This window comes from Hemicordylus capensis, chromosome 1, assembly GCF_027244095.1.
Source record: "Hemicordylus capensis ecotype Gifberg chromosome 1, rHemCap1.1.pri, whole genome shotgun sequence".
Lineage (NCBI taxonomy): Eukaryota > Metazoa > Chordata > Lepidosauria > Squamata > Cordylidae > Hemicordylus > Hemicordylus capensis.
This window is the reverse complement of record NC_069657.1, coordinates 453,369,914-453,396,333: the sequence shown is the minus strand read 5'-3', so window position 1 is coordinate 453,396,333 and position 26,420 is coordinate 453,369,914. Positions and strand designations below refer to the sequence as shown.

Here is a 26,420-nt window from a genome sequence, read left to right as displayed (position 1 = left end):
GCCTCCTGTAGCAGACACGTCAAATGACAGAGAATGTCATGGTTGGCTCAATTCAGGCATCACCTCAAACCACAGTTGAGGAAGCTTAACTGGGAGCACACACAGCTCCCAAACCCAGGGAGTGTCTGAATTACACACTGAGGTCATTCACACAATCAAAACTTGTGTTCAGCCCAGGTTTGGGAGCTGTGTGTGCTCCCAATGTTTGGTTGTGTGGAAGCAAGGTAGGAGGAAAACCTGGGTAGAAGTGATTGAAGCTATTCTCACAACCAGCAAAAACAGGGCTTGAGGTCTGAAGGCGGGGTTAGCACTACCGTGTGGAACCTCAGCATGCTCCCAAACAGGGCTCTGTCAAAAGAGGGTCATCCCGTTCCCAGCCTCTCCTCTAAAACCAGGTTCAGCAAGCAGGGGAGGTTGCCTGCCCCCTCCCAGTGCCCGTGTGGAGCCACAGAACGCTGTGGAACGCTGCTTGAGGCTCCCTGCCCAGGGATACCATAGAGCCTAGATAACAGAGTGGGCTGCAAAGCAAGCAGAAGTTTGCTTGGGGAAAGCCTGTCCAGCAAACAGCACTGAGCTTCCTTAGGGTGGCAGGCACCTTGCAAATGAGCCCAAGGGAAAATATGAACATAGGAAGCTGCCTTCCACTGTCCTTAGTACTGTCTTAGTACTGTCGACACAGACTGGCAGTGGCTTCCCAAGGCTCTCAGGTGGGATTCCTGCTCAACCCAACCTGGAGATGCCAGGCAGGGAGCTCAAATCCTTCTTCCTATAGCAGCCCTATCCCCTAAGGGGAATAGGTGCACAGACTCATGTCATACTGTTCATTCATTTTACATTTTACTAGCTGACCCTGCACATCTGTGTGGTCTTGCACTGAGCCTGTGGCATCGCACCCCCACAACGCTCTTGCTCGCTCTCGCCACCCCCGCTCTCCCCCCGCAAGTCTCTCGCCACTCCCGCAATGCTCTTGCTTGCTCTCGCCACCCCCGCTCTCCCCCCGCAAGTCTCTCGCCACTCCCGCAACACTCTCGCTCGCTCTCACCACCCCCGCTCTCCCCCGCAAGTCTCTCGCCACTCCCGCAACGCTCTCGCTCGCTTCGCCCCCCACTCACCCCCCGCAACTCTCCCACACCACAAGTCTCCCCCCCCCGCAAGTCTCGTGCTCGTGCTCTCTGTCCTCTGTCTTTCTATCTCTGTCTCACAGTCCTTGCTTCCCCCTGCCACTGTCAGGGACTGTCGCCTGCTCGCCTGACAGCCTCTGAGCTCCCTGCCGCTTCACAGCGCAGCTCAGCCAACTGTCTGCCACCCGCAGCCCTCAGAGCCAACTGTCCAGCTCCCGAAGCTGCCCCCAGCATCCGAGCTCCCTGCTGCTTCACAGTGCCCTCGATCCAACTGTCAAACTGCTTTCCAGCCACCCCGCAGGGCACATGGCCTATCTAGAAGAATTAATAATATAGAATATCCCACTCTTCCTCCAAGGAGCCCAGAGCAGTGTACTACATACTCAAGTTCCTCCTCACAACAACCCTGTGGAGTAGGTCAGGCTGAGAGTGAAGTGACTGGCCCAGAGTCACCCAGCAAGTATCATGGCTGAATGTGGATTTTTGTGCTCCTTCCTGTCCCCTGCAAGTCACTGGACAAGAGCAGGAGTGTTCCTGCCCTTGCCTGCAGCTGCCCTTGCCTGCAGTGTGGTGTAGTGGTTAAAGTGCTGGACTAGGACTGGGGAGACCCGAGTTCAAATCCCCATTCAGCCATGAGACTTGCTTGGTTACTCTGAGAGTCACTTCTTTCTCAGTCTAGCCTACTTCACAGGGTTGTTGTGAGGAGGAACTTGAGTATGTAGTACACTGCTCTGGGCTCCACCGATTCCTCCTTCCATCTGCTGGTGGAGTGGGAGCGACCGCTGGAATGACTGTCCATGCAAGGGTCACTGGTTCGGCCTCATGGAGGCAATGGCAGTGGGGGGAGGCTCGCGGTGGCAGCAGGGGGCTCACAGCAGCGGCGGAGGGCCTCACGGCGGGGGCAGTCCAGGTGCCCAATTTGCCTCAGTGTGACATTGCACCCACCTGCCCACCCTTGCACCATCATCAAGATGCAGAGGGTAGCAGTGCCAGTGAGGGTGTGCAGGTGTGGGCGACACTTTGCCACTCACTCTCCCACCCTGCTGGCACTGCCAGAGTGGCAAGTGGCAGCATCAGGGCAGGTGGGTGATGGGGACACCCTCCCCCACATGCTCACCCTCCTACGCCCAGAGAGGCTAGCAAGGGGTGGCAGTGGCAGATTGATGGGGAGGCAGAGTCATCACTTGGCTACGGCGGCAGTGGGGGGGTGGGGTTCTCCTTTTTACCTTCTACACACACTATACAGTGGGGTGGGGTGGGGTGCCACGGAGGCCACAGCTGCGGGGAGGGTTCCCAAACCATGCTGCGGTGTACGGAGTGTGCCTTGTGCCTGGGCTACTTATGGGGGCATCTGGCAATTGTTCTCATTGGCATCTGGCAATTGCTCCAGGGGGCATCTGCTGTGTCCCTCTTGGATCTGAGGAGTGCGTTGGGGGTGTGTGTGATTCTTCCTTTGGGGCTGGTTGGCAGCTGCAGCTGCTCTAGTCTTCTCTCTCCTTTTGGGCATCAGGACGGAGTTCAGTTCCTTTGACAGTGCTGCAATTGCCAGGAAAGGGTTAACTGAGGCTACCCATCAGGGAGCAGCAAAGAGGGACTGCAGCTTGGAGCCCTCTGAGTGGTCTCCCTGGGTCACGTGCTTGCTCTGTCCTCTCATGACTGCTGTTGCCATGGGTGGGGCTGGAGGACCAACAATGCTAGCAGTGGCTGGGGAGAACCTTAAAATGTTAATCGTCTGTCACTCACACTCCCTGCCGGGTTTGCAGCATGTGCCCCGTCTGTTTGCTATGAGGTAAAAATAGAGTTCTATCTGCTTTCAGGAGGTAACCCTGTTTTCTGCTCGTCTGAATAGCTTCACTGCGGTCATTCACACAATCAAAACTTGTGTTCAACCCAGGTTTGGGAGCTGTGTGTGCTCCCAATGTTTGGTTGTGTGGAAGCAAGGTAGGAGGAAAACCTGGGTAGAAGTGATTGTGTGGAAGCAAGGTAAGAGGAAGAGCTGACCAGGTTTTCCTCCTACCTTGCTTACACACAACTGAAAATTGGGAGCACACCCAGCTCCCAAACCCGGGCAGAACACAGCTTTTGATTGTGTGAATGACCTCACTGTGGTTTATGGGATGAGCAAACTGGAATTAGAAACTGTGGTTTGAAGTGGTTAGTGACAATCATGATTTCAGGTGATATCTGAATTGACAAACCATGGTTATAGCCATAGTGGATGGAAAATAAAAGCAGACAAGCAGCAATAAACCGGGGTTTATTGAGCAGATGAAAAATCAAGTAGACAAATAGCTCTGTGGTTTCCATGGTTGGCCTACATTTGGAAGCTTAAACTATGGTGTGGGTTTAAACCAGGACTCTACAACTCTGGCCCTCCTGCAAATGTTAAACTACAACTCCCAGAGTCCCTTCCTATTGACCACTATGGCTGAGAATGATAGGAGTTGTTTTCCGAAAACTGCTGGAGGGCCACAGTTGTGCAGCCCTGGTTTAAACCATGGTTAGTGCAAACCATAGTTGGGTGTGATGTCTTTGTTTGGAACGATAGTTTCCTGCAAGTCTGCAGAGCACAGCTTGCATGAGGCGCCTGAAGGACTCGGCGACGCTCACAAGAATGATGGGTTGCTATTCCGTTCTTGGCGTGGGTTGTGCGACTCGTGTGGTGGCGAGCGTTTGATTATGCTGGATTTATTTTCTGGCATCTTGGACTGTTCTTATTAACTGTCATCGCTTTGATCGAAAGCACGCAGCGGATTTCTGCATTTGTCGTGCCCCACTTTGCATTCCTAAACAGAAGCAGCGGAGTTGCAGCTCAGCAGCTGGAATGTGTCTGCTTTAACCATTCTGGCCTGAACCGTAGCTAGAAGAGGGATCTGTGCAGGGCTCGGAGTGAATGGGAGGTTGCGGAGTTGGTGAGAGATGCAGGTGGGGCCGGTGTGTGAGCATTGCCTCCCCGGGGTAGTGGGTGTTATAATGGCCCAGCCCCCAGAGATCCCTCTGAAACGGACTCCTGATGGTGATCTCCAGGCCAGGCCCCAATACTCAGAGGGTTCCATAAAACCTCGAATGCATCAGGGCTGGTGTTACAAGGGGGAATGTGACTGGACTGGAGCAAAGGTCCATCTTCTCCCACATTCTGGGGTGGAGAGCTGGCCTTGCGGTAGTGAGCGTGAATGGTCCCCTTTGCTAAGCAGGGTCTGCCCTGGTTTGCATTTGGATAGGCGGCTGTGTGTGCGTGCTCTCTGCAGTGAGATATTCCCCTTAGGGGATGGGGTCGCAGCTCTATGTGGTACTTTGCATGCACTTTGCATGCAGAAGGTCCCAGGGCAAAACCCCAGCTAACTGGGCTAAGAGGCACCTTTTAACGTGGTGATTATCTTTATCTAGCAGGGGGAGAGTAACTGGCCCTCTCCAACCCCAGCACAGTACCTCCAGTGATTGATGCTGGTGTCTGTTGTATTTCTTCTTAGATTGTGAGCCCTTTGGGGACAGGGAGCCATCTTTCTTATTTATTATCTCTCTCTGTAAACTGCTTTGGAAACTTTTGTTGGAAAGCGGTGTATAAATTGTTGTTGTTGTTGTTGTCCCAGGTTCACTTCTTTGCATCTCCAGATAGGGCTGGGAAAGAAACCTTGGAGAGCCGCTGCCAGTCAGTGTAGACAATACTGAACTAGGTGGACCAATGGTCAGACTCGGTGTAAGGTAGTTTCCTATGTTCCTATGTATTCTGCTTCCCCAGATGCCTCCAGGAAGTCCATAAGCAGGACAGAAGGGCAGTCACCCTCCCATGCTGTTCCCACCTCCCAGCTACTGATCTCTGCAGGTATACAGCCTCTGAACATGCAAGTTCTTCCACAAGTGTGAGGAAGGTGGGTTACCAAATTCTAAATTAAGAGCAATGTCTTGGACCTTTCAGTGGATGGGCTGGATGAAGGATACAAACGGAGACTGACTCCAGATAAGATGGAGGTACTTATTGTGCGGGCTTGGAACTCGGGAGATGATTTTGATCTCCCGGTTCGGGATGGGGTCACACTTCCCCAGAAGGAACAGGTACACAGTTGGAGTGCTTTTTGATCCATACCTCTCCCTGGTGTTCCAGTTTGAGGTGGTGGTCAGAGAAGTGTTCCCTCTAATGGGGAGTCCCAAATGTTGTTGACTGCAACTCTCAAAATTCCCTGCTGCAATGACTTTTGCTTGGGGATTCTGGGAGTTGTAGTCCACAACATCTGGAAATGTCTGTTAGAGGAAACACAGGAACAGAAGTGCTTTCTGTCAGCTTTGGTTGATACACCAGCTGCATCCGTTTCTTGAAATAGATGACCTCAGAACAGCGGTACATATTATTTATTTTATTTCATTTCATTTCATTTCTATACTGCCCAAAACTTGCATCTCTGGGTGGCTTACAATTAAAATAATTTAAAACATTAAAGTTTTTAAAATTTAATTTAAATTTTAAAATTTCAAGACATTTAAAACCCAGCATTTAAATTCTCTCTCTCTCTCTCTCTCTCTCTCTCTCTCTCTCTCTCTCTCTGAACCATAGATCTAATTAAAAGCCAGGGTGAATAAATGCATCTTCAGTGCCCTTTTAAAGGTTGCCAGAGATGGGGAGGCCCTTATCTCAACAGGGAGCGCATTCCTAAGTCCAGGGGCTGCAACGGAGAAGACCTATTCCTGAGTAGCCGCCAGGCATATTGGCAGCACCCATAGACGAACCTCTCTAGATGATCTTAACAGACGGTGGGGCTCATGGTAAAGAAGACGTTCTCTTAAATGCCCAGGGCCTAAGTTGTTTAGGGCTTTATAGGTAATAACCAGCACCTTGTATTTTGCCCGAAAACGTATCGGCAGTCAATGTAGTTCTTTCAACACAGGAGTAATATGGTCTCTCTAGATGAACCAGAGACCAATCTGGCTGCCGCATTTTGAACCAACTTCAGTTTCCGGACTACATACAAAGGCACCCCCACATAGAGCGTATTACAGTAATCCAGCCTAGAAGTTACCTGCCTATGTACTACCATTTTGAGGTCATTCATCTCAAGAAACAGACGCAGCTGGAGTATCAGCCAAAGCTGATAAAAATCACCTCTGGCCACCACCTCAACCTGGGATACCAGGGGGAGGTTCAGATCTAGAAGCACCCCCAGAGTGCGAACCTGTTCCTTCTGGGCAAGTGTGACCCCATCCAGAACTGGTAGATCAAAATAGTCTCCCAAGTTCCGACCCCGCACAATGAGTACCTCTGTCTTATCTGGATTCAGCCTCAGCTTGTTATCCCTCATTCAGCCCATTACTGCCTCCAGGCAGGCGTTTAGGGAGCTTATGCCTTCTGCTGATAATGTTGACATGGAGAAATAGATTTGGGTGTCATCAGCATACTGATAACTCCCTGCACCAAATCTCCTGATGATCTCTCTCAGCAGTTTCATGTAGATGTTTAACAACATCGGAAACAATTTGGAGCCCTGAGGGACACCATACAAAAGTTCAGATTTTGAGGAACAACAGTCTCCAAGAGACACCATCTGGAATCTGCCCGTGAAGTAGGAGCGGAACCACTACAAAGCAGTGCCTCCCACCCCCAACACCCTCAGACATTCCAGAAGGATACGCTGGTCAATAGTATTGAAAGCCACCGAGAGATCTAAAAGGACCAACAGAGTCACAATCCCTCTGTCAATTCCCAATTGGAGATCATCCATCAGGCCGACCAAGGCAGTCTCGGGCTCTCCACCCCATAGCCCACCTGAAAGCCAGTTTGAAATGGGTCTAGTTGATCGGTTTCCTCCAAGACTGCTTGGAGCTGAGAGGCCACCACCTTCTCAGTCACCTTGCTCAGCAATGGAAGATTGGAGACAGGGCTGTAGTTACTCAGCTCTGAGGGATCCAAGGTAGGCGTCTTCAGCAGTCTAATAATTGCCTCCTTAAGAAAAGGAGGCATCCTGCCTTCCCTCAGAAGCGCATTTATGATCTCTACTAGGCCTTCTACAACAGCTTCCTTGTCAGATTTTATAGCCATGTTGGGCGAGGATCAAGAGGGCAGGAGGTAAGCCGCACCACTCCAAGCAACTTGTCCACATCCTTAGGGGTCACGAACTGAAGCTGATCCAGGGTCATCGCATAAGAGGAGGTGCTGGACACCTCGGCATCAGACTCTGTAACAATTGTGGAGTTTGAATTTAAGTCGGCCCGAATACGAGAGATTTTGTCCACAAAAAACTCATTTAAAAGGTCACAGTGAGTAATTGTTGGTTCCAAGTACTGATTCAAGGGGGAAGGAGCGCACATTAACCGCTTCACAACCCTGAACAACTCCTCTGGATGTGAACTTGCAGACGCGGTACGGGAGGAAAATAATAGCTTCATTGCTGCACATATCACCTGAGTATAGATCTTCAAATGCTCTCTATGTAATGATCTGTCAGATTCAAGTTGAGTCTTCCTCCACTTGCACTCTAGTCGTCTACCTTGCCACCTAGGGCCCTGTAGTTCTTCTGTATACCAAGGAGCCAATTTCGAAGCGGATCGGAGAGGACGCTTAGGAACGATCATATCCACTGCCCTGATGAGTTGATTATTCCAATTCTCCACCAGTGTTGACAGGATCACCAGCAGAGCCATCCCTAAATCTCTCCAAGGCTTCCTGGAATCCTATAGGATCCAGTAACCTTCTTGGGTGGACCATCCTATGCTGGTACATATGCTGATAACCTACAGACTTGACTACTGTAATGTGCTCTATGTGGGGCTGCCTTTGTACATAGTTCAGAAACTGCAGTTGGTACAGAATGCGGCAGCCAGGTTGGTCTCTGGGTCATCTAGGCAAGACCATATTACTCCTGTGTTGAAAGAGCTACACTGGCTGCCAGTAGGTTTTTCTGGGCAAAATACAAGGTGCTGGTTATAATCTATAAAGCCCTAAATGGGTATTTAATAGGCTCTGGGTATTTAAGAGGATGTCTTCTTTGCCATGAGCCCCACCACCCTTTGAGATAATCTGGAGAGGTCCATCTTCGGTTGCCACCGGCTCATCTGGTGGCTACTCAGGGATGGGCCTTGTCTGTTGTTGCCCGGAGACTCTGGAATGTGCTCCCTGCTGAAATAAGAGCCTTCCCATCTCTGACAACTTTTAAGAAGTCCCTAGAGACTCATTTCTTCACCCACGCTTTTTAACTGGACTGTGGTTTTAAATTGTTCTAAATATTTTTTGTTGTTGTTGTAAACCGCCCAGAGATGGAAGTTTAGGGCAGTCTACAAATGTGAGAAATAAATAAATAGATGGGTCCACTCCTCACCCTCCTTACTCCTCATTGTGCTAGGGATCCTCATTGGAAATCGCAGAGAGCATTTAATGGAGCACTGCACAGGTTCGGCCCTACAGCTCTTTTTGGACTACAACCCTCATCATCCCCAGCCACAGTCGAAATCTATGAGAATGGTAGTCCAGCATCTGCAGGAGGGCTAAAATTGTGCAACCATGCTTTAATGTCAACCCCACCCCCACTCATGGCTCCAAGCCAGGGAGCTGCCCCTCTGAGTGCCCTACAGCAGAGCTGCAGAACTTTGGCCCTCCTGCAGACGTTGGACTGCAACTCCCATCGTACCTGTCGGCCACTGTGATAGGGGACGGTGGGAGTTGTAGTCCCCAAACAGCTGGTGTTGTGCAGCCCTGCCCTACAGCTTTGCCTGGAGGGCACGGCTCTGGTGGCCAGCTGTGCTTGGGGATTTGGGGGCTCACCTGCGCTTCAGCCTCTGTTGAATCCAACGGCTTCCTTCCTGGGGGTGGGCCGGTACCAGCTTCTGCTGCTGGTTGACCCAGGCCTTGCTCGGCCTGGCTTGCACTGTCTAGGCTCGCTGCTTGGCTGGAGCAAGGGAGATGCTCTATCGCAGGGGTTCTCACACTTGGGTCCCCAGATGTTGTGGGACTATAGTCCCCATCATCCCCAGCCCCAGTGGGGGCTGTGGTTGGGCAAGGTTGATGGTCTTTTCCAACAACATCCTTGCTCAATCAACCGCAGCTAGAAAAGGGGCCAGCCCAAAAAGGAAGGCCATTGCTCCCTTCTGGTTATTGGCCGTTTTACAGCATGGTTTGAACAGAATGCTGGAGAGGAGCAGTAGCTCAACAGAAGAGCTGTTTGTTAGGGTTGGTGTCTTTCCCCATCGCCTGGCCCCTGAATCCATGTGCTGCTACTTCTGTCTCCTGTCTCTGGAGGGAACTACCCCTGCATGCATGCAAACACATGCATGCCGATGGGGACACATTCCCCAACGTAACCCTAATTACATTGTACATTTGTGTGGGTTTTGCTTGTAAGCTGCTTTGGAAGCAGCAGGTCATGGCTAAAAAGCAGAGTATAAATCTATGATGTAAGTGCTTAAAAGCACCTGTATCTGGGTCTCGAAAGCACCCCCCAGTCCCTGCCAGAACATGTTTTTATTTTTTAAAATGCTGTTTCAGTGTGGCATAAACAAACCACATGAGATTTGAAAAACAGCCTGAGGATATGGGGAGCGATTCAGACTCTGAGCCAGTTTCCACAGGTGAGCAGCATTTGACAACCTCCTGCTATCGGGAGTCTGTAAGAGAGAGAACTCTTTGCAGACTGAAAATCCTTTTTTTAATTCTGTCTGCTCTTAAAAAGGGGGAAAGGTTCTTCTTTTCTCAGTCCAGTGGAAGAGAAAAAGAGGGCACTCCCTCCATTCCAATGAAACAAATTAACCTAATAGAATTAAAGGATTTGGGGAGAATTATAAGGTCTCTCAAACATTATCGAGTGATAAAAACCGCTAATTGGAATGTGTGTCCCATTAATTAATGAGGAGTATCACATTATTCTTAAATGTCTGCTTATAGAGCTGCTCTGTAAATTGGCCTGTTAAGCACAGGACACAGTTGCACTAGGAATTATCACCTGGTTTCCAACTGGAAATGCTGATGGGCCTAGCCAAGGGGTCCCGGTTTTCCAGAGAAAGCTTGATGTTTAGTCTCTTTCCATTCCCATTCTGCGATTCTCGTGGTACAGTTCCAGGCAGCCCAAAAGAGTGATGAATCACTTAAAACAGGGGTTCTCAACTTGGGATCCCCAGATGCTGTTGGACTTCAACTCCCATGATCCCCAGTGACCAATTACCAAAGGCCTTTGGCCATTTGGCTGGGGATGATGGGAGATGAAGTCCAACAACATCTGGAGACCCAAGGTTGAGAATCCCTTCCTTATGGAATACTGTGTTGTAATGGACTACAACTCACATTATCTCCAGCCACTGTGGTCAAAGGGAATGATGGGAGTTGTAGTCCAACATCTGGGGACCCGAGGTTGAGGACCCCTGAGATAAAAGGTCTGGCTGGTGTGGGGATGTGGAGTAACTGCTGCTGTGTAAGTGACTTCCTTCTCAGAAATAGTTTATTTTTATATTTGTATCCCACTCTTCCTCCAAGGAGCCCAGAGGATGGTACATGGCTATGTTTATCCTCACAACAACCCTGTGAAGTAGATTAGGTTGAGCGATAAGTGACTGGCCCAGAGTCACCCAGTGAGTTTCAAGGCTGAACAGAAACCTGAACTTGGGTCTCTCACTGGTCCTGGTCCAATGTACTCTAACCACTGCACCATGCTGGCTCAGTAGTTGAATAGAACATCCTTATCGACACAGGGTAAATTCATATGAGCGTAGGTGAAAGGCATGAGCTGATTCTGTAGGTGTAATACAAGAAGAAAGTATTTACACACTGAGCAGGCTGAAGCCTGGACATTTTTGGGAAGCAATTAAGTAGTTTTAAAAAATAATAATCTAAAAGCAGGCTCCTTGAGACATGTGGCATAGTGTGTCTGTGTGTCTGTAAATGGGTTGATGATACTGAGAAGTCTTAAGGGTTTAAAGCATCACAATGTGCTTGTAAAATTTCTGAGATTTACCAGTCAATGTTAAAGCTAACTGAGTGTCTTCTCTAAATGTCTCGTATCATCCTCAGATTCATCATTTGCTGGCAGAGGAGATTTTTTTTATGTCAATGTCAAAAACAAGCCCCAGGACTCCATTTTTTCCTCACATTTCCCACTGAGCCTGCTAAAATCTCAAGAATTGCCAGTAAATATCAACATACACCAGATTTTGCCATTGACAAATTCTACTCCTTGTGTAGGATTGCAGCCTTAAAATATACTTATATGTATTCAAGCATGTTCTCTTTCTCTAAATGACTCTTGTTCAAATAGTTAATGAAGCGTGTCAATTCTTCCTGAAAATGAAAATGATTTATATTTCTGTCTATGTTCTGTTATCCATAGAACGTTTGCTAATTTAACGAGGGTCGCATTAGTCTTAACTCCATGCTAGATGTTTCTCTCAACTTGAGAAATTTTTAAAATTGTCAATTACTAGACGTCTCCAACTTTGGCAGTTGTTAAGAAAGCAACAATCAATTCCGTATGCTTAACCTTAACATTCTTTCAAAAACCCATAATAATATAATCATTGGTTCAGTGGTCACGATTAACACATACCTTCTGTAATTGCAAGCATGTCTATTAGAAGAAGAAAAAAATCTTGCACAGTCTCTAACTCTGGATATAATTTACGCTTTTCTTGTTACATCTCCAAGATTTAGCTGAACATCTGGAGTGCCTCTTTTTCAGATTCTGTGCAGTTTAGCAGCCCTGGTGCAGAGTTTTAAAGACAACCGTCACCTGATAAAAGAAATCTGAATTGATTAACCATGTGGAATTTAGTCAATTAATTGATTACTTGATTAAATCTCTATCTGTTTTCATACAAGAACAATCAATAGTTCTAAAACAAAAAAGTATTGTGGCTTTAATATTAGATAATGTAATAAATGTGTCACAGCAGGCATCATCCTGGAAGAGGGATTATCTTGGAAGAGGCATTCTCCCTTCTCTTGCACAGGAAGGAATGCCTCTTGCCTTCTGTAGTGCTTGCTAAGATACGTATCAAAAATTGATTAAACATGCTTTAAAAATCTGCTGAGTGAGGCAGCAGATTTTAATTGAGAACCTTTTAAGCTGGTGTTTTAAATATTTTTGGTTGATGTTGATCTAACTGATCAGTTGCTAAACACTGCAGCTTGAATTTTTAAAATGGACTTCTTCTACATCTGTGTCCGTAGAGAACAGAGATCCAAAGGTTCAGTGGAAACGGCCACATAGAAGCCAAGTCTCCTGTCTCATAAGATTCAGTGTTTTTGACGTTGTCTCCCCCTTTCTTCTGGTTTTCCATTTAAACATGTCTGATTCAAATGTCTTCATTCCCTTGCTCCTGCCTCTCCATCTGCTCTCCTGTCTTTCCCCTCTTTTCTCTCTTCTCTCTGTTCTCCTGGCGGCTTGTCCTTTATAAAACCGAAGTTACATATTTTCCTTGTGGCATCAAACTTACTCTTTCCACTGTAAGAACCGTCTGTTTCACTCTGGTATTCTCAAACTGATATGCTTCCCTGCTCTTTCCTGGACTGTCTTACACTTTTAGATTTTAAGCCTGTGGGCAGGACCTGTGTTTCTGATTTAGTTTTATATACCTCACCTAATGTGTGTAGTTGCTGTAAAAATAATCATGTGGCTTCCCAATAGATTGTGGTTCCAACAATTAGTTGCAATTACTTTAGATAAGAAATCTTGTAAGTTAGGATAGGTATTTTTTTTCTTGCAATGTTTTTCTTGGTTTACCTAGTTTTCTTAGATCTGATTATAGGTGTGCAGGAAAGCATGATGTAGCGTATCCTGATATATTGACTGATTGGTAAACTGCTGAAAATGCTAGATTTTGAACATATTAGAAAAGGGGCAGTTAAAAGATATTTCAATCTTGCTTGTAAATTCTTCCCAAGTTTCCAATATTTGTGATGATGACTTTTTGCATTTTTGTAGTGTAAGTGGTTGGATATATGATACACAGATAATAATAAAGTCCAGAGCAGAGAGAGTAGAGGATCAATCCAGAAAAAGAGAGAGAGAAAGAGAGAGAAAGAATACAACTAAGAGAGAAAGAGAGAGGGAGTGTAATGTGTCGACTTCAAAAGATGCTTTATACTGAGGCAGCCCATTGGTCCATTTGGCCGAATAGGATTCTGACTATTATGATTGGCCGCAGCTTTCCAAGGTTTTGAACAGAAGGCTTTCCTAGCTCTGCTACCAGAGATCCTTTTGACTGGAGATGCTGGGAATTGACCCTTGGTGCAGGCCAAGCAGACTCCCTGGGTCTTCCCTTGCTTGGCCAGTTCCTGGCTACTCCCAGGCTTTGGGAAAGTTAATGAGAAAATCAACTAGTGAAAGTCCAATAGTTATTAGCCTTAAATATCAAACTGAGTTAAATTAGGAGTTCTGTAATTCCGTTTTCAACTAGTTAAAATTTAAGAGAAATCAACTAGTTAAAAAGTTAATTTGATTCATAAGAAAGAGGACGAATTGCCTCCTAGCCTCATTTTTCATTGTCAGATGCAATCACTGGGTTTCTTTTCCATTAGCCCACAGAAGCCCACTAACTTCCTCAGAACAAACCCTGTCTTACCTGAAATGGTTCTTAAACTTCTCATGCAGTTTTCAGAATAGTGGCTGACATCTGGGCTAAATCACTCCTGAGCAGTCCTAATGAAATGGACCAGTTCTTCCGAGTAACTCCTGAGTTATACTATTGAGCAGTATAGTCTGGAGGCCAGCCAGTGAAAATGACAAACATTGATAATACTTACGTTATTTTTGAAATGAAGGTAATAAAGAAGAGAGTGATTCTAAACATGTACAGAGGGCTCTGGAGCTTTGCAGCCTGGAGTTGGGAGGAGGGCTTTGGAACCTTGGCTGACTGAGCCAGCAGGAGGCATGGGGCATTTGAAAAGGAGTCTCCAGTGTGTGGGGGTGAACTCAAAAGGGCACTTTTGTATCCTGCAAAGAAGCACTTTTAATATGCATTTTAAAACACACATTTATTTCATTGAAGAAGCATTGTGATGCATTTTAATTTGTAATGATTGTTATTTTGGGAAGTTTAGCCCTTAATGGGGCTATTCTCACGACCAGCAAAAATTGGGCTAGGAGAACCTAGCCCGATTTTTGCCGGTGGTTTACAAGCGGGTAACCCGCTTAATCCCCCCTGCCCTTAGCCAAGGTGAGCGGAGCGAGCTCTTGGCTACCCCCGTCCTTGTGCTTGTGAGTTGCCGCGGCACAGCTCCGTGCCACGGCATCTCACGAGTAGACCTCCAACTGAGAGGCTGAAAAGGAGGCCAGCGTGGTGTAGTGGTTAGAGTGCTGGACTAGGACCGGGGAGACCCGAGTTCAAATCCCCATTCAGCCATAAAACTAGCTGGGTGACTCTGGGCCAGTCACTTCTCTCTCAGCCTAACCTACTTCACAGGGTTGTTGTGAAAGAGAAACTCAAGTATGTAGTCTGGGCTCCTTGGAGGAAGAGCGGGATATAAATGTAAAAAAAATAATAATAATAATAAAAAGCAGCCTCCCGGCTCGGGGGTCTCTCCAGCATGCCCTGCGCGCTCGCTTCCGTGGGCCACGTGGCCCCGATCCTTCCGGCCCCCGATAGCTCCGTAACGGAGCCAGCAGTCGTGTGGGCGGCCGGTTCGGCTGCCTGGAGCAGACTGCCTGCTCGTGTGTGAGGAGTGCAGGCTAAGCCCGCTCTCCTCTTCACCCATTCCAGGCTGTTCTCACTGATCATGAGAAGAACCTCAATATTTATCTAAAAATACCCAGAATTCCAAAAGGTTGGGGTATTTTTATTTTATTTTATTATTATTTTTAACAAAATCCCACTGGGCATAAATTTGGGTAGGCTCAAACGGCATCCAGCTCTTATGCAGCCAAAGCAGCTTCCAAACCCTTGGGTGCCTTCTACTCCCCTGGCCTAAGTTCAGTGTACTTGAGAAACCGCTTGGAAATGGCTTAAAATTTACCTGTTTTTAAAAAAGAGCCTGGGCAATCTGCCACCCTGATTAGTTTTAAAAAGAGCCTGAAAATCTTCCTCTTCCAAGATGTGTGTTAAATTTGGTTTTAATCTGTTCTCCAGTTTAAACCATTTTACTCTTTTTGTGTTATTGCTTTTAGTTTTGCATGCTGTTTGTTTGTTTGCATTGTGTTTATTTTTATCATACCATATTGCTGTTTTTCATTGTATGGCACTTCAAGCAGCAGTGTGCTGGAGGGAGAAGGTAGAAATCTTTTAAATAAATGTGTTGCTGAATACTGGCTGTTGTGGGTCAGCGAAGGGGATCTTTTGCCTTCATGACAGGCTTGCGGGCTTCCTAGGGGCATCCCGTGGGATTCTGATGGGCATTTGGTTAGCAGGGCGCTTCTCATGTTCTTATTAGCCATGAGAGTTAGCAATGGAACCTCCATATACAGAAGCAGTTTAGCTCAAAGTACCAAATGCTGAGGACATATAATAGGGTGGTTGTTGTTGTTGCCCTGCTTATGGGGTTCCCGGCGGCATATGGTTGGCCACTGTGAGCAGGGCCACTGTGAGCAGGGCCACTGAGTGGGGGAACAGAACTTTCTGATGCAGGAAGTTCCAGAGGCAGGAGAAGGCCCATCAGGGAAGACACGACCTCATGTGCCTGTGCCTTTCTGCCCGCTGCCACCCCTCCTTTTTGCTTTTTTGAGGCGACCCATCACTGCACAGCTCTCAAAACATTGGGTGTGCATGGCTGGGGTGGGTGGGATAATCAGATTGGACTGGGCCCAGAAAATCCTGTTGGTGACGACCCTGACTGTGGCAAGCAGAATCCTGAACTAGCAATAGCACTTACATTTATATACCGCTCTATAGCTGGAAGCTCTCTAAGCGGTTTACAATGATTTAGCATATTGCCCCCCAACATTCTGGGTACTCATTTTACCGACCTCGGAAGGATGGAAGGCTGAGTCAACCTTGAGCCCCTGGTCAGGATCGAACTTGTAACCTTCTGGTTACAGGGCGGCAGTTTTACCACTGCGCCACCAGTGGGATCTTGATCCTGATTCAGCAAGTTCCTTCTGATGTTCTTTAGGCAGGGAGCTGCTGAGGTGAAGTGTGTTGGAGAAGGACCCTAGCTCAGTGGCAGAGCCCCAGCTTTCCATGCAGAAGGTCCCAGGTTCAATCCCACAGTGGCCTACCAGATGCCTCAGGGGAGCCCACAAGCATGTGCTGAAGGCATGCCCTCTCTTTCCTGCTGTTACTCCCCTACAACTGGTATTCAGAGGTATCTTGTCTCTGACCCTGGAGGCAGTCTATAGCCAACAAGTCTAGTAGCATCAATAGACTTGTCCTCCATGGATTTGTCTAAGCCCCTTTTAAAGCCATCCAAACTGGTGGCTGTCGCCACATCTTGTGGCAGAGAATTCCATAGATAAATGATGCGCTGTGTGAAGAAGTACTTTGTTGGCCCCAAATTTCCTGGCAACGGTAGGCCTGGGAAAGATGCCAGTCTGAAACCCTGGAGAACCCTTTCCGGTCAGTGTCTTCTGGCTATGTGGGCCAGTGGTTGGACTTGGTACAAGCCAGCACCCTACGTAAGTGGTGTCTGTTGTGTTCATTTTTACACATGTTGCCCGTATTTCTTTTCCAGTCTGCTGGAAACCATGTTTCACTACACTGATGAACCCAGATTCACCATAGAGCAGATAGACTTGCTTCAGCGTCTGAGGCGTACGGGGATGACGCGGCACGAAATCCTCCATGCCCTGGAGACGTTTGACCGCCTCGACCAGGAGCACAGCGACAAGTTTGGGCGGCGGTCTGCCTACGGGAGCGGGGCTGGGTCCTGCAGCAACAGCACCAACAACGTCCCGGCGTCTTCCTCCACGGCCACGGCGGCCACACAGACCCAGCACTCGGGCATGTCCCCCTCGCCTAGCAACAGCTACGACACCTCCCCGCAGCCTTGCACTACGAATCAGAACGGGCGGGAGAGCAGCGAACGGCTGTCTGCCTTCAACGGGAAGATGTCTCCCACGCGCTACCCACTGGCCAACAGCATGGCCCAGCGGTCGTACAGCTTCGAAGCCTCCGAGGAGGACCTGGACGTTGATGACAAAGTGGAGGAGCTGATGAGGTGAGCCGAGCGGGTTTGTGTGGGCGGAGGGCGGGATCCCCAATTCAAGCTTTCCCCGCCAAGTACCACCACTTCTGGGGTCGCCTCCCACCCTGGGAGATCATCTCCGTGCCCCTTCTGTCTCAAAGTCCCTCAGCTTCAGCAACCGACTTGCTATCTCCAACACAAATTGTGCTGCCTAAATGTGAGTTAGTGAGTCCCTCTGAGGTGGTGACTGGCATAATAAAACCACTGCCACTGGATGATTCTTCTGGCATGGCAACTGCCTCTTAGGGCACGGTAGCACGCCTCCAAGGTGCCGCAAGGTAGGGGCTTGCCAGCTTCCGGGGAATGTGCAGGATACGGGTCAAGAGGGCCTCTGAAAGGCAGACGGGCACTTCCTTGGAAAGGGGGATGTGCGGAGGTTGGATTGGAGGCTGATTACTTCCTGCACGCTCCACTCGGAATGAGGCATGAGGGTGATCAGTCCTCAGAAATTCCCCTTGGTCTGAGTGAGCCTTTTAGAAGCTTCCGGCTCCTCACCAGTCCCTGTCACTACCTATACTTTATTATCAATTTTTAAATTAAAAAGTACAGTTTCAGATAGGGGAAGTCTCGGCTTTGATAGCTGGATCCAGTGTTTAATGCTCTGAACAAGTTTCTAGAGAATGCATGGGGTTAGGATTAAGTCAGGAGCTGGGGAGCTTTGGCTACTTGCTGCATGTACTCAGTCTTAAATAACAAAATCTGCACCTGGGCATTCCAAATTCTGGGCCAAGAAAAGCTGGGTTCTGCAGCCTGCATAAATTATCCAAGTTGAGCACATTTGCATAATCCTATTTTTCCTATTTCTGCCTTTTAAAACTGTTCTGCGCAGTTTATTCGGTCAGTATGTACATTTTTTGCAGAACAATAATGTAGCAATAGCTGTTGCAATAGTAATCCTGCTCAGTACAAGATAAACCGCTGTATGTGCATAATTTATTCTGGATTTGCCAGTCACAGGGAGGAGCAAAGAATCTGAGGGCATATCTTCTGGGCCATAATGTCTACAAACCTACCAAGTCTTGGCATGTAGAGTCCCGGCTGTGTGTTTGCCATGTGCCCATTAGCTGCCCATTAGATGCCCCTTTGCCTATCTTCACTATAGGCAAAAGAAACACACACTAGGGTACCTTCGTTGTATCAGTGACTGTGCTAAACCTCAAGAGTGGTACCTCCACTGTTTGCACTGAGCATCTTCTTCTTTAGCCATCCCTCCTGTCAGTTATCCTCCCTCCCAACTCTGTGCTTCCTGGTCCAGCTAGCTTTGTTTCCAACGCTGAGTCCATGGCTGCAGTGCTCACTGCCAAAAAAGATTTGGCAATCGTTTACAAAATCTCTTTTGACAACCTTCATAGTGAAGTTTAAGCAGCAAACCTGTCCAACGGGGTTTCCCTCCCGCGATCTCCATGCAGCCAGACAGAGCTCCCTTTGCCCTGTGTGACCCCTCCTGGGTTTCCTTCCTTGCCCACTTGGGCACCCCCTCCAATAAGCACATAAGAGGGTCCCCGCTGAATGGGGCCCGAGCTGCATCTTGTCCAGCTTCCTGCTGTGGAAGGCTTCCCACCTTCGAGATGCCTTTGGGAAGCCCCCAAGCAGGGGAGGGGGCTCCTGCCCTTGTTCCCTGCAGCACTGCATGTATTTAGAGGAGTACAGCTCCTTAACCAGGGGCTCATTATTGATCCAGATGTCTGCTCTCTTCCAGTTTCTGCACACATTCCTTCCGTGGAATCAGTCAGACTCTGTGCAAGAGGGCTCCAGACATTTATTTATTTATTTGATTTTTATACTGCCCTTCCAAAATGGCTCTTCTCTTAGATAAGGACATCAGAAGTGCCTGCTGGATCAGACTGAAGGGTCATCTAGCTTGGCATTATACACCCTGCTTTGGCCAGCAGGTGCTCTGGAAAGCCCCCAAACCAGGCTGCAGGGCAACTGCCCACTTGCTCAGTGGTATACCCCCAAGGGTTCCCTTGTGAAAACTAACCCTTGCGTCAGTGTTTGCTCCTGGTCTTCTCCTCCCCAGGCTGACTCTTGAACAGCCCATTGATACCTGGGAACAGAGGATGCCCTGGGGCCAGGAGACCTCCTTTCAGAGGGCTGGGCAAATCAGCCGTGGCCCGTGTTCTCTCTAACAGGGATTCCCAGATGTTGTGGACTACAGCTCCCAGAATCCCCAGCTGCAGTGGCTTTGGCTTGGGGATTATGGGAGTTATAGTTAACAACATCTGGGAATCCCGGTTAGAGGGAACACTGGCCCTGACTGGTCTGTCCCGCTACGGATTGCAGGATACTGGCAAGAGGCCGTGGGAATGTTGAAGGGTGTTTCATCCCTGAACCCCAGACGTCCAAATGCAGAGTGCGCTGGTGCTCACTTGGAAGGTTATCCCATGTGCAAGAGCCTCGTTTTAAAACTGAGGCTCCTTCTGCCTTTGAAAAGAACCAAAAAGAGAAAGATTGCTGGCGGGAGAGATTTATTCATCCCTCTGCAATGAAACTTTGTGCATTCCATATGGCTTGCATACATTTATATAGGCCATGACTCATCCCTTCTCCCCCTTCTATGCTTTGATCAAGTGATGACACTGATTAAAAGAAATGTCCGCGGGTGAGAACAATGTATTGACATAGCTGCCCACCCCCCCAATATAAATGCATCTTCAAATTCTGCTTTGGCCCCCCTCTCTCTTTCTCTCTCTCAATTTTTTCCATCTCACCCCCCCCATATTTTGGTAGGAGGGACAGCAGTGTCATAAAAGAGGAAATCAAAGCCTTCCTAGCCAACCGGAGGATTTCGCAAGCGGTCGTTGCGCAGGTGACAGGTAAGAGCTCGGCTGTGTCCCTTCCCTCTCCCTACGCCGTCTTGCTGCCTTTGCCTGCCGGCGCAGATGTTGGAATATCGTTTGGCTTTCTGCATTGCAGTGCAGATCTGTCAGCTTAGTCATGATAATGTATGCCTTTGATTTAAGACCCATTGTCCCGCGCGTCATGAAACTTCCCCAGTGAATCAGTGGCTCTCCTCCCTCCCCCACCGCCTGCCTTATCTCTTTCCCCCCTTCCCTCTGTGTAGCTCGTGGAGGCAGAATTCATTTTTGTTGTTCGTAATATTGCAAGAAGCCACCAAGAGCATCTCTTGGAGCGGGAATGACTTTATTTTTAATTCTGAAATCACACGCAGCAAACCTCCCCCACGCCCCTCCCTAAAGCGAGGAAGGGAGAAGCTCATCCTTTAGGTCGGGTACCTTGAGGAGGGCAGATTCTGTCTTTCGGGTACTTAGCTGGAAAGGATTTTTAATTGGGCTGTGTTATGTTGTTAGATCTACAGCCACCCCTCTTCTTAAATACATTCCTTTCCCTTTCTCTTTCCTTCTTCCTCATCCCTTATGACAGGAGTCCGCAAACTTGGGTCCTCAAATGTTGTCGGACTGCAGCTCTCCACATCCCAGCCACAATGGCCTTTGTGGCAGTCCAACATCTGGGGGCCCGAGTGTGAGAACCCCTTTCAACAGTGGTTCCCAACCTGGGTTCCTCTAGATCAGGGATTCTCAACGTGTGGGTCCCCAGATGTTGCTGAACTACAACTCCCAGCATCCCTAGCCCCATTAGCAATAGCAATAGCACTTACATTTATATACCGCTTTATAGCCGGAGCTCTCTAAGCGGTTTACAATGATTTAGCATATTGCCCCCCAACATTCTGGGTACTCATTTTACCGACCTCGGAAGGATGGAAGGCTGAGTCAACCTTGAGCCCCTGGTCAGGATCGAACTTGTAACCTTCTGGTTACAGGGCGGCAGTTTTACCACTGCGCCACCAGGGGCTCTTTCATTGGGAATTATGGGAGTTGTAGTTCAGCAACATCTGGGGACCCACACGTTGAGAACCACTGCTCTAGATGGTTCTGAACTACAACTCTCAGCATCCCCAGCCACCGTAAATTGTAGCTGGGGATGATAGGAGTTGTAGCTCAGCAACATCTGGAGGAGCCCAAGTTGGGAACCCCTGCCTCACAACAACGTATTGGAATTTAGTTTGTAAACAGCTCAGGGCAGGGACCTATCTTTCTGCTATATAGCAAATAATGATATAATTTAAAATTAAAATGGCACCCGTTTGAATACTACACTGCCTAAATATTTTATTTATCTATCTATTTATTTATCTATTAATCCATCATATTTTTATGCCGCACAAAACCTGTGTCTTGGGGTGGTATAATCCATTTCCAGCTGCTAAATGGGTGTGTGTGTGTTAAAGAATGGGGAAGAGACCATGGCCAATGAGTCGAGAGCCCCCGCCTTGCATGCAGAGGGCCATAGGTTCAGTTTCTGTCTGCTCCAGTTAAAGGAACTTAAGGGGCAGGACTGGGAAAGAAAACCGTTTCCAAGGACTTGGAAAGCAGTGGACAGTAGCTGACATCCATACTGTTAGCGCAACGAGAGAAGTTGCGTGCACTTGTGAAGCTTGCAGAGCTGTGCAAAGTTGTGGGGCTCTGTGATGTTGTGTAGCCGCTAGTAGAAGACGTTCCCCAGGACCAGTGTTCCCTTTAACTTTTTTCATCTGTGAGCAGAATGAGTTTTGTTCTGGGCAGCAGTATCAAGGCAGTCTACGTGCACGTGCCTTCAGAGTGGGGCTTTCCCGATTCGACCTGAGTGGGATCTGAAATTAACTGAGCAGACATTTTTAAAACTTGTGAGCGCAAGCACACGCCTTAGAGGGAACACTGCCCAGGAGGCATACAGGGCTGTGCAGATGGTTGTGCAGTCTGACAGCATCTTCCACTAGCACACAGATGTTGTGCCACATCCTTGTGCTAGTGCAACACTAGGCTAGATGTAGGCCAGTACTAGGCTAGCTAGACCAATGGTACGACTGCACACAGTCCTGAACATGTGTACTCAAAGGCAAATCCCGTTGAGCTCCAAGGAGCTTACCTGTTAGGGTTGCAGCTTCGTATGACTTGACGTAGCTACTGAAAATGCCCAACTTTGGATTAATGCCAGGAGGAAAAACATTCCAAGGCTCCTGCTGCTGCCTCCATGTGCCCTTGGTGTTCTGTTCAAGAGGGCATCTGCTCTCGGTTGGTCTGAAAGATGTGCGCCACTTCACAGCAGCCAGCCTGCTTTGTGAACAGGAGGGCTTCAGTCCACGAGATTGCATCCTGCTTTTTGTGTTGAGCCTGGGGCCAGCGAGCCATTTCCTGCCTGCCACTTCTGCTTCCGGTGCGATAATTTCCCACCTGGTTATTGTTTAAATGTAGGAAGGTGATGTGCATGTGGTAAGTATAGAATCACAGAATGTTAAGAGTAGGAAGGGACCTTAGAGGTCTTCTAGGTGAACCCTCTGCTCAGTGCAGGAATGGGCTGCAGCATCCCTGATGGATGGCTCCAGTACCCTGTGTCGATTTGGCTGCATGTACATGTGTGCACAAACCTACATCACCAAACATGTTGTGTTTCTATGCAGACATAATATCCATGTAGGATTCAGTTAAAATGTGAAACATCCTTTCACCTTAATTTCACGCCATTTTTGTTCATTCATTCATTCTTTCATTCATTCATTTGATTTATATACTGCCCTTCCAAAAATGGCTCAGGGCGGGTTTACATCACATTGACAAACGGCATGTAAAAATATCAAAAGAACCCTGTTGGATCTGACCAAAGGTTCATCTAGTCCAGCCTCTTGTTTCCCACAGTGGCCCACCAGATGCCTCTGGGAAGCCCACCAGCAGGGGATGAAGGCATGCCTGCTCCCCCCAGCTGTTGCTCCCCTGCAACTGGGATTCAGAGACATATCTCCTCTGAACCTGGAGGAGGAAAGTGGGCACAAATTTATTTATTTATCATATTTTTATACTGCCTGATATGTATATCTCTAGGCGGTGTACAAATTTTAATATTAAAAATCACAGATTAGGATACATAAAACACAATAAAAACCATATAAAACAAATTATTCACATGATTAACATTAATTCTAATTAAAAGCTTGCAAGAAACAAATTGCTTTGTTTCATAGGATTTCATTTATTTAGCTGATTTGGTCCCATTTCTATCCTACCTATTCCCAACAACTTGGGATGGGTATTTCCAGGTTAAGAAATGGGGTTGGGAGGACAACTCATAGTTAATGAGGTATAAATTAAAGACAGCCACCTAATGGCACAGCAGAGAAATGACTTGAATAGCAAGACAGAGGTTGCCGGTTCAAATCCCCGCTGGTATGTTTCCTTGACTATGGGAAACACCTATATTGGGCAGCAGCGATATAGGAAAGTGCTGAAAGGCATCATCTCATGCTGCGTGGGAGATGGCAATGGTAAACCCCTCCTTGATTGTACCAAAGACAACCACAGGGCTCTGTGGTCACCACAAGTCGACACCAACTCAACAGTACACTGTACCTTTTTACCTTTATAAATTAAAATGGTGCCTGTTGAATGTCAGGGTCAAAGTTCTGCAACAGTGGAGGGAGGGTTTCATGGAGGACGGCTCCTGGTGTGCTCTTGACCTTGAGGCCGAGTGTGATGCTGTGCCTTAGAATAGAATTCTTTATTTACCACCCAAGGTCAGCATAACATGACATAAACAAAACAAAACATCTCATAACATAGAAAAACACAGTTGGAAGAAGGAAATATGTAAACATGTGCATAAGTATCTACAGATAACAATCAATAAAAATTATAAAATTAATCAAGAAAAGCTCTCTGTGGCTTGTCGGCTGAGGGTGGTGGGAGTAGCAGTCCAACAACCCCCCAGGACCCCTGGAGTTTAACCAGTTTAAACACACAGAATCAGCTAATAATGTGTTAATCATCTGACAGTCTAGTCATATGCATTCCCTAACTCCCTGTCCAGGTGGCTCATGAGCAAACTAAGGACCAGAGAAAGAAGTGAGTATTTTCTGCCAGGTTTGAAGAAGGGTGTGTGTGTGTGTGTGTGTGTGTGTGTGTGTGTGTGTGTGTGTGTGTGTAAGTATACGTATTACTTCCCAACATGCAATCCAACAAGGTCATGCTTCCATTCCCAGCCACAAAAAATTGTGTCTAAGGATGCTGGGAGTTGTAGTTCAGCAACATCTGGAGGGCCGCAGTTTGGGGATGCCTGAACTAGAGCATCTAAAACGGGGCCAGAAGTCCCGCCCCATCCCCATCAGTCATGCCATTCTGTATGCCAGTCACGGTTAGAGCAGCCTAGAGGCGGATGCGCTCATCTGTGATGGCGGGCACTTCCATGATCTGGAGGCCCCATCACGGATATGGCATTCATCTCTTCAGTCAAATGCCGCTTGCCTCTCCTGGTTCCAGAAGCACCTGAGTTCGTAATGCAGCATAATACAAGCCAGGGCGGGAGTTCCAGTTCCGTTTTAGATACTCTACTTGTGTGGAGTAGCTTTTGAATCATGCCTGAAGGGGAGTATGGGGATCTAGCAGCATCCAACCATGGTGTATCCCTCTTCCATATTGTGTCTCACGGTTACTATAAAGAGAGCCCAAGTTCTTGAGAGCAAGCCCTGTTTGTGAGGGCAGTGCCTTTCTCTGAAACCATTACGGCTCAACGCTTTCATCTTAAATACATTGCTTTGTGTGCCCCCTCCCATTAATTTCTCGTTTTAGGCTGATTAATTCTGAGCTTGCTTTTCTTTTTCTGAATCAACAGAGGCAGGATCACTTCAGGCTGGCCTGTCGTCGTCCCTGTCACCTTCTGCCCCCAGCCCGCTGTGCCCCATGCAAACATTTAACTTAGTGGCACCACAGCTTGCTTTCAAAAGTCGAGCTGGAAGCAGTGTGTTGAGAATTAACATGCACGCTCACTCACACACACACACACAGCTTCTTCAAACCAGGTGGAAAATATTAACTTCCTCTTTTGGGTCTAGGATTGGCTAAGGAGCCACCTGGGCAGAAAGGGAGGGTATTCGTATTACTAGGCCTTCACATATAGCAATTTTTTAGCTGCTTAAATGTCCATGGATTTGCATCTGAACAGAGCAATCGTTCTGAAGAAAAAGCATTTTTTGTTTTGTAGAGAATACACCCACATGTCTCAGCAGGCATAAGAATTCCCTCCTAGGGATGGGGGTTATAGAGAAGGAGGAGGCAGCAGAATATCGGGAATGTGCACGAACCAAAAATCGCAGCTCGTCTTGAATTCGAGCTGAATCGCATGCTGCCGAACTGGTTCGGTCAAACTGCCTGGCTGGTCTGGTCCATTTGACTGAACCAGTTGGGCAGTATGGATGGCTGATTCTTGTCAAGGGTGATCTGGCGAGGGCTCCCCTTTATAAGTACAGGGGTGGGGGACCCTGGCAATGCAAAGGGGCGACTGGGAGGGGGCAGCGAGAGAGGTAGTAAGATGCTTACTTGGCCAGTGTGGCTGCTGATGCTGCCGTTGGCCCTCCGTGGCACGGCCCCAAGTGCACATGCTGCCTTGTTTTGGAAGCTGCCCACACGGCGGTGGAGTGGTTCCCATGCGCCCTGTCCCTAGCATGCCCCGAAGCGTGTGTGGAGCCAGGACTGTGCCGCTGCATGGGCAGCTTCCGAAACAAGACAGTGCGCATGCTTGGGGCCACGCCAGGGAGGGCAGGTGGCGACTCTGGCAGCCACGCCAGCCAGATCAGCATCTTACTCCCTCTCTCACCACTCTCGCCTGGCCACCCGTTCGCTGCTGAACCGGTTCTCACCTACTGGGCCTGGTTTGGTTCGATCGCGGACCAAACCGCTGAACTGGTGCGGTTCAGGGCAAACCAATTCGGCAGCAAACCGTTTGTGCCCACTGCTACAGAATGCCTCCTTCTAAGGTGGCACGGGCAACATCTGAAAGTACTTGTATTAGAAAAATAGCCACACACACACACACACCCCAATCTGCTATCATGGTTCTCTGGGTCCTCATGTATTGTTATACTAAAACACCCATGCTCCCCAGTGACAGCAGTCTTTTGTTCATGACGTGTACCCCTGCTAACTAAGCAAAGAGGCGCCTTTTAAAAGTGGTGGATCACTTGTATTAAGCAGGGGGAGAGCAACTGTCCCTATCCAACCCCAACACAGCCTCTTTCCAGTGGCTATTGCTGGTGTCTACCTTATGTTTCTTTTTAGCTTGTGAGCCTTTTAGGGACAGAGAACCATCTTATTTATTTATTTATTTTTATTTGATTGATTGATTGATTGACTGCTTTGAGAACTCTTGTTGAAAAGCGATATATAAGT

The 26,420-nt window shown here is 48.0% G+C and overlaps 1 protein-coding gene across 12 annotated transcripts in view; it reads left to right on the top strand.

Annotated features, from left to right (window-relative positions):
* HMBOX1 (homeobox containing 1) overlaps nt 1-26,420 on the top strand; it is a 163,506-nt gene that overhangs the window by 79,642 nt on the left and 57,444 nt on the right. For 11 of the 12 annotated variants that reach the window (XM_053249006.1, XM_053249072.1, XM_053249039.1 and 8 more), the window contains 2 exons: nt 16,693-17,178; nt 19,936-20,021. In XM_053249006.1, coding sequence (XP_053104981.1) covers nt 16,693-17,178; nt 19,936-20,021 — 572 coding nt within the window. Of the gene's footprint in view, nt 1-4,860; nt 4,991-16,692; nt 17,179-19,935; nt 20,022-26,420 lie in introns of all 12 variants that reach the window. The other variant, XM_053249049.1, reaches the window with a different exon arrangement.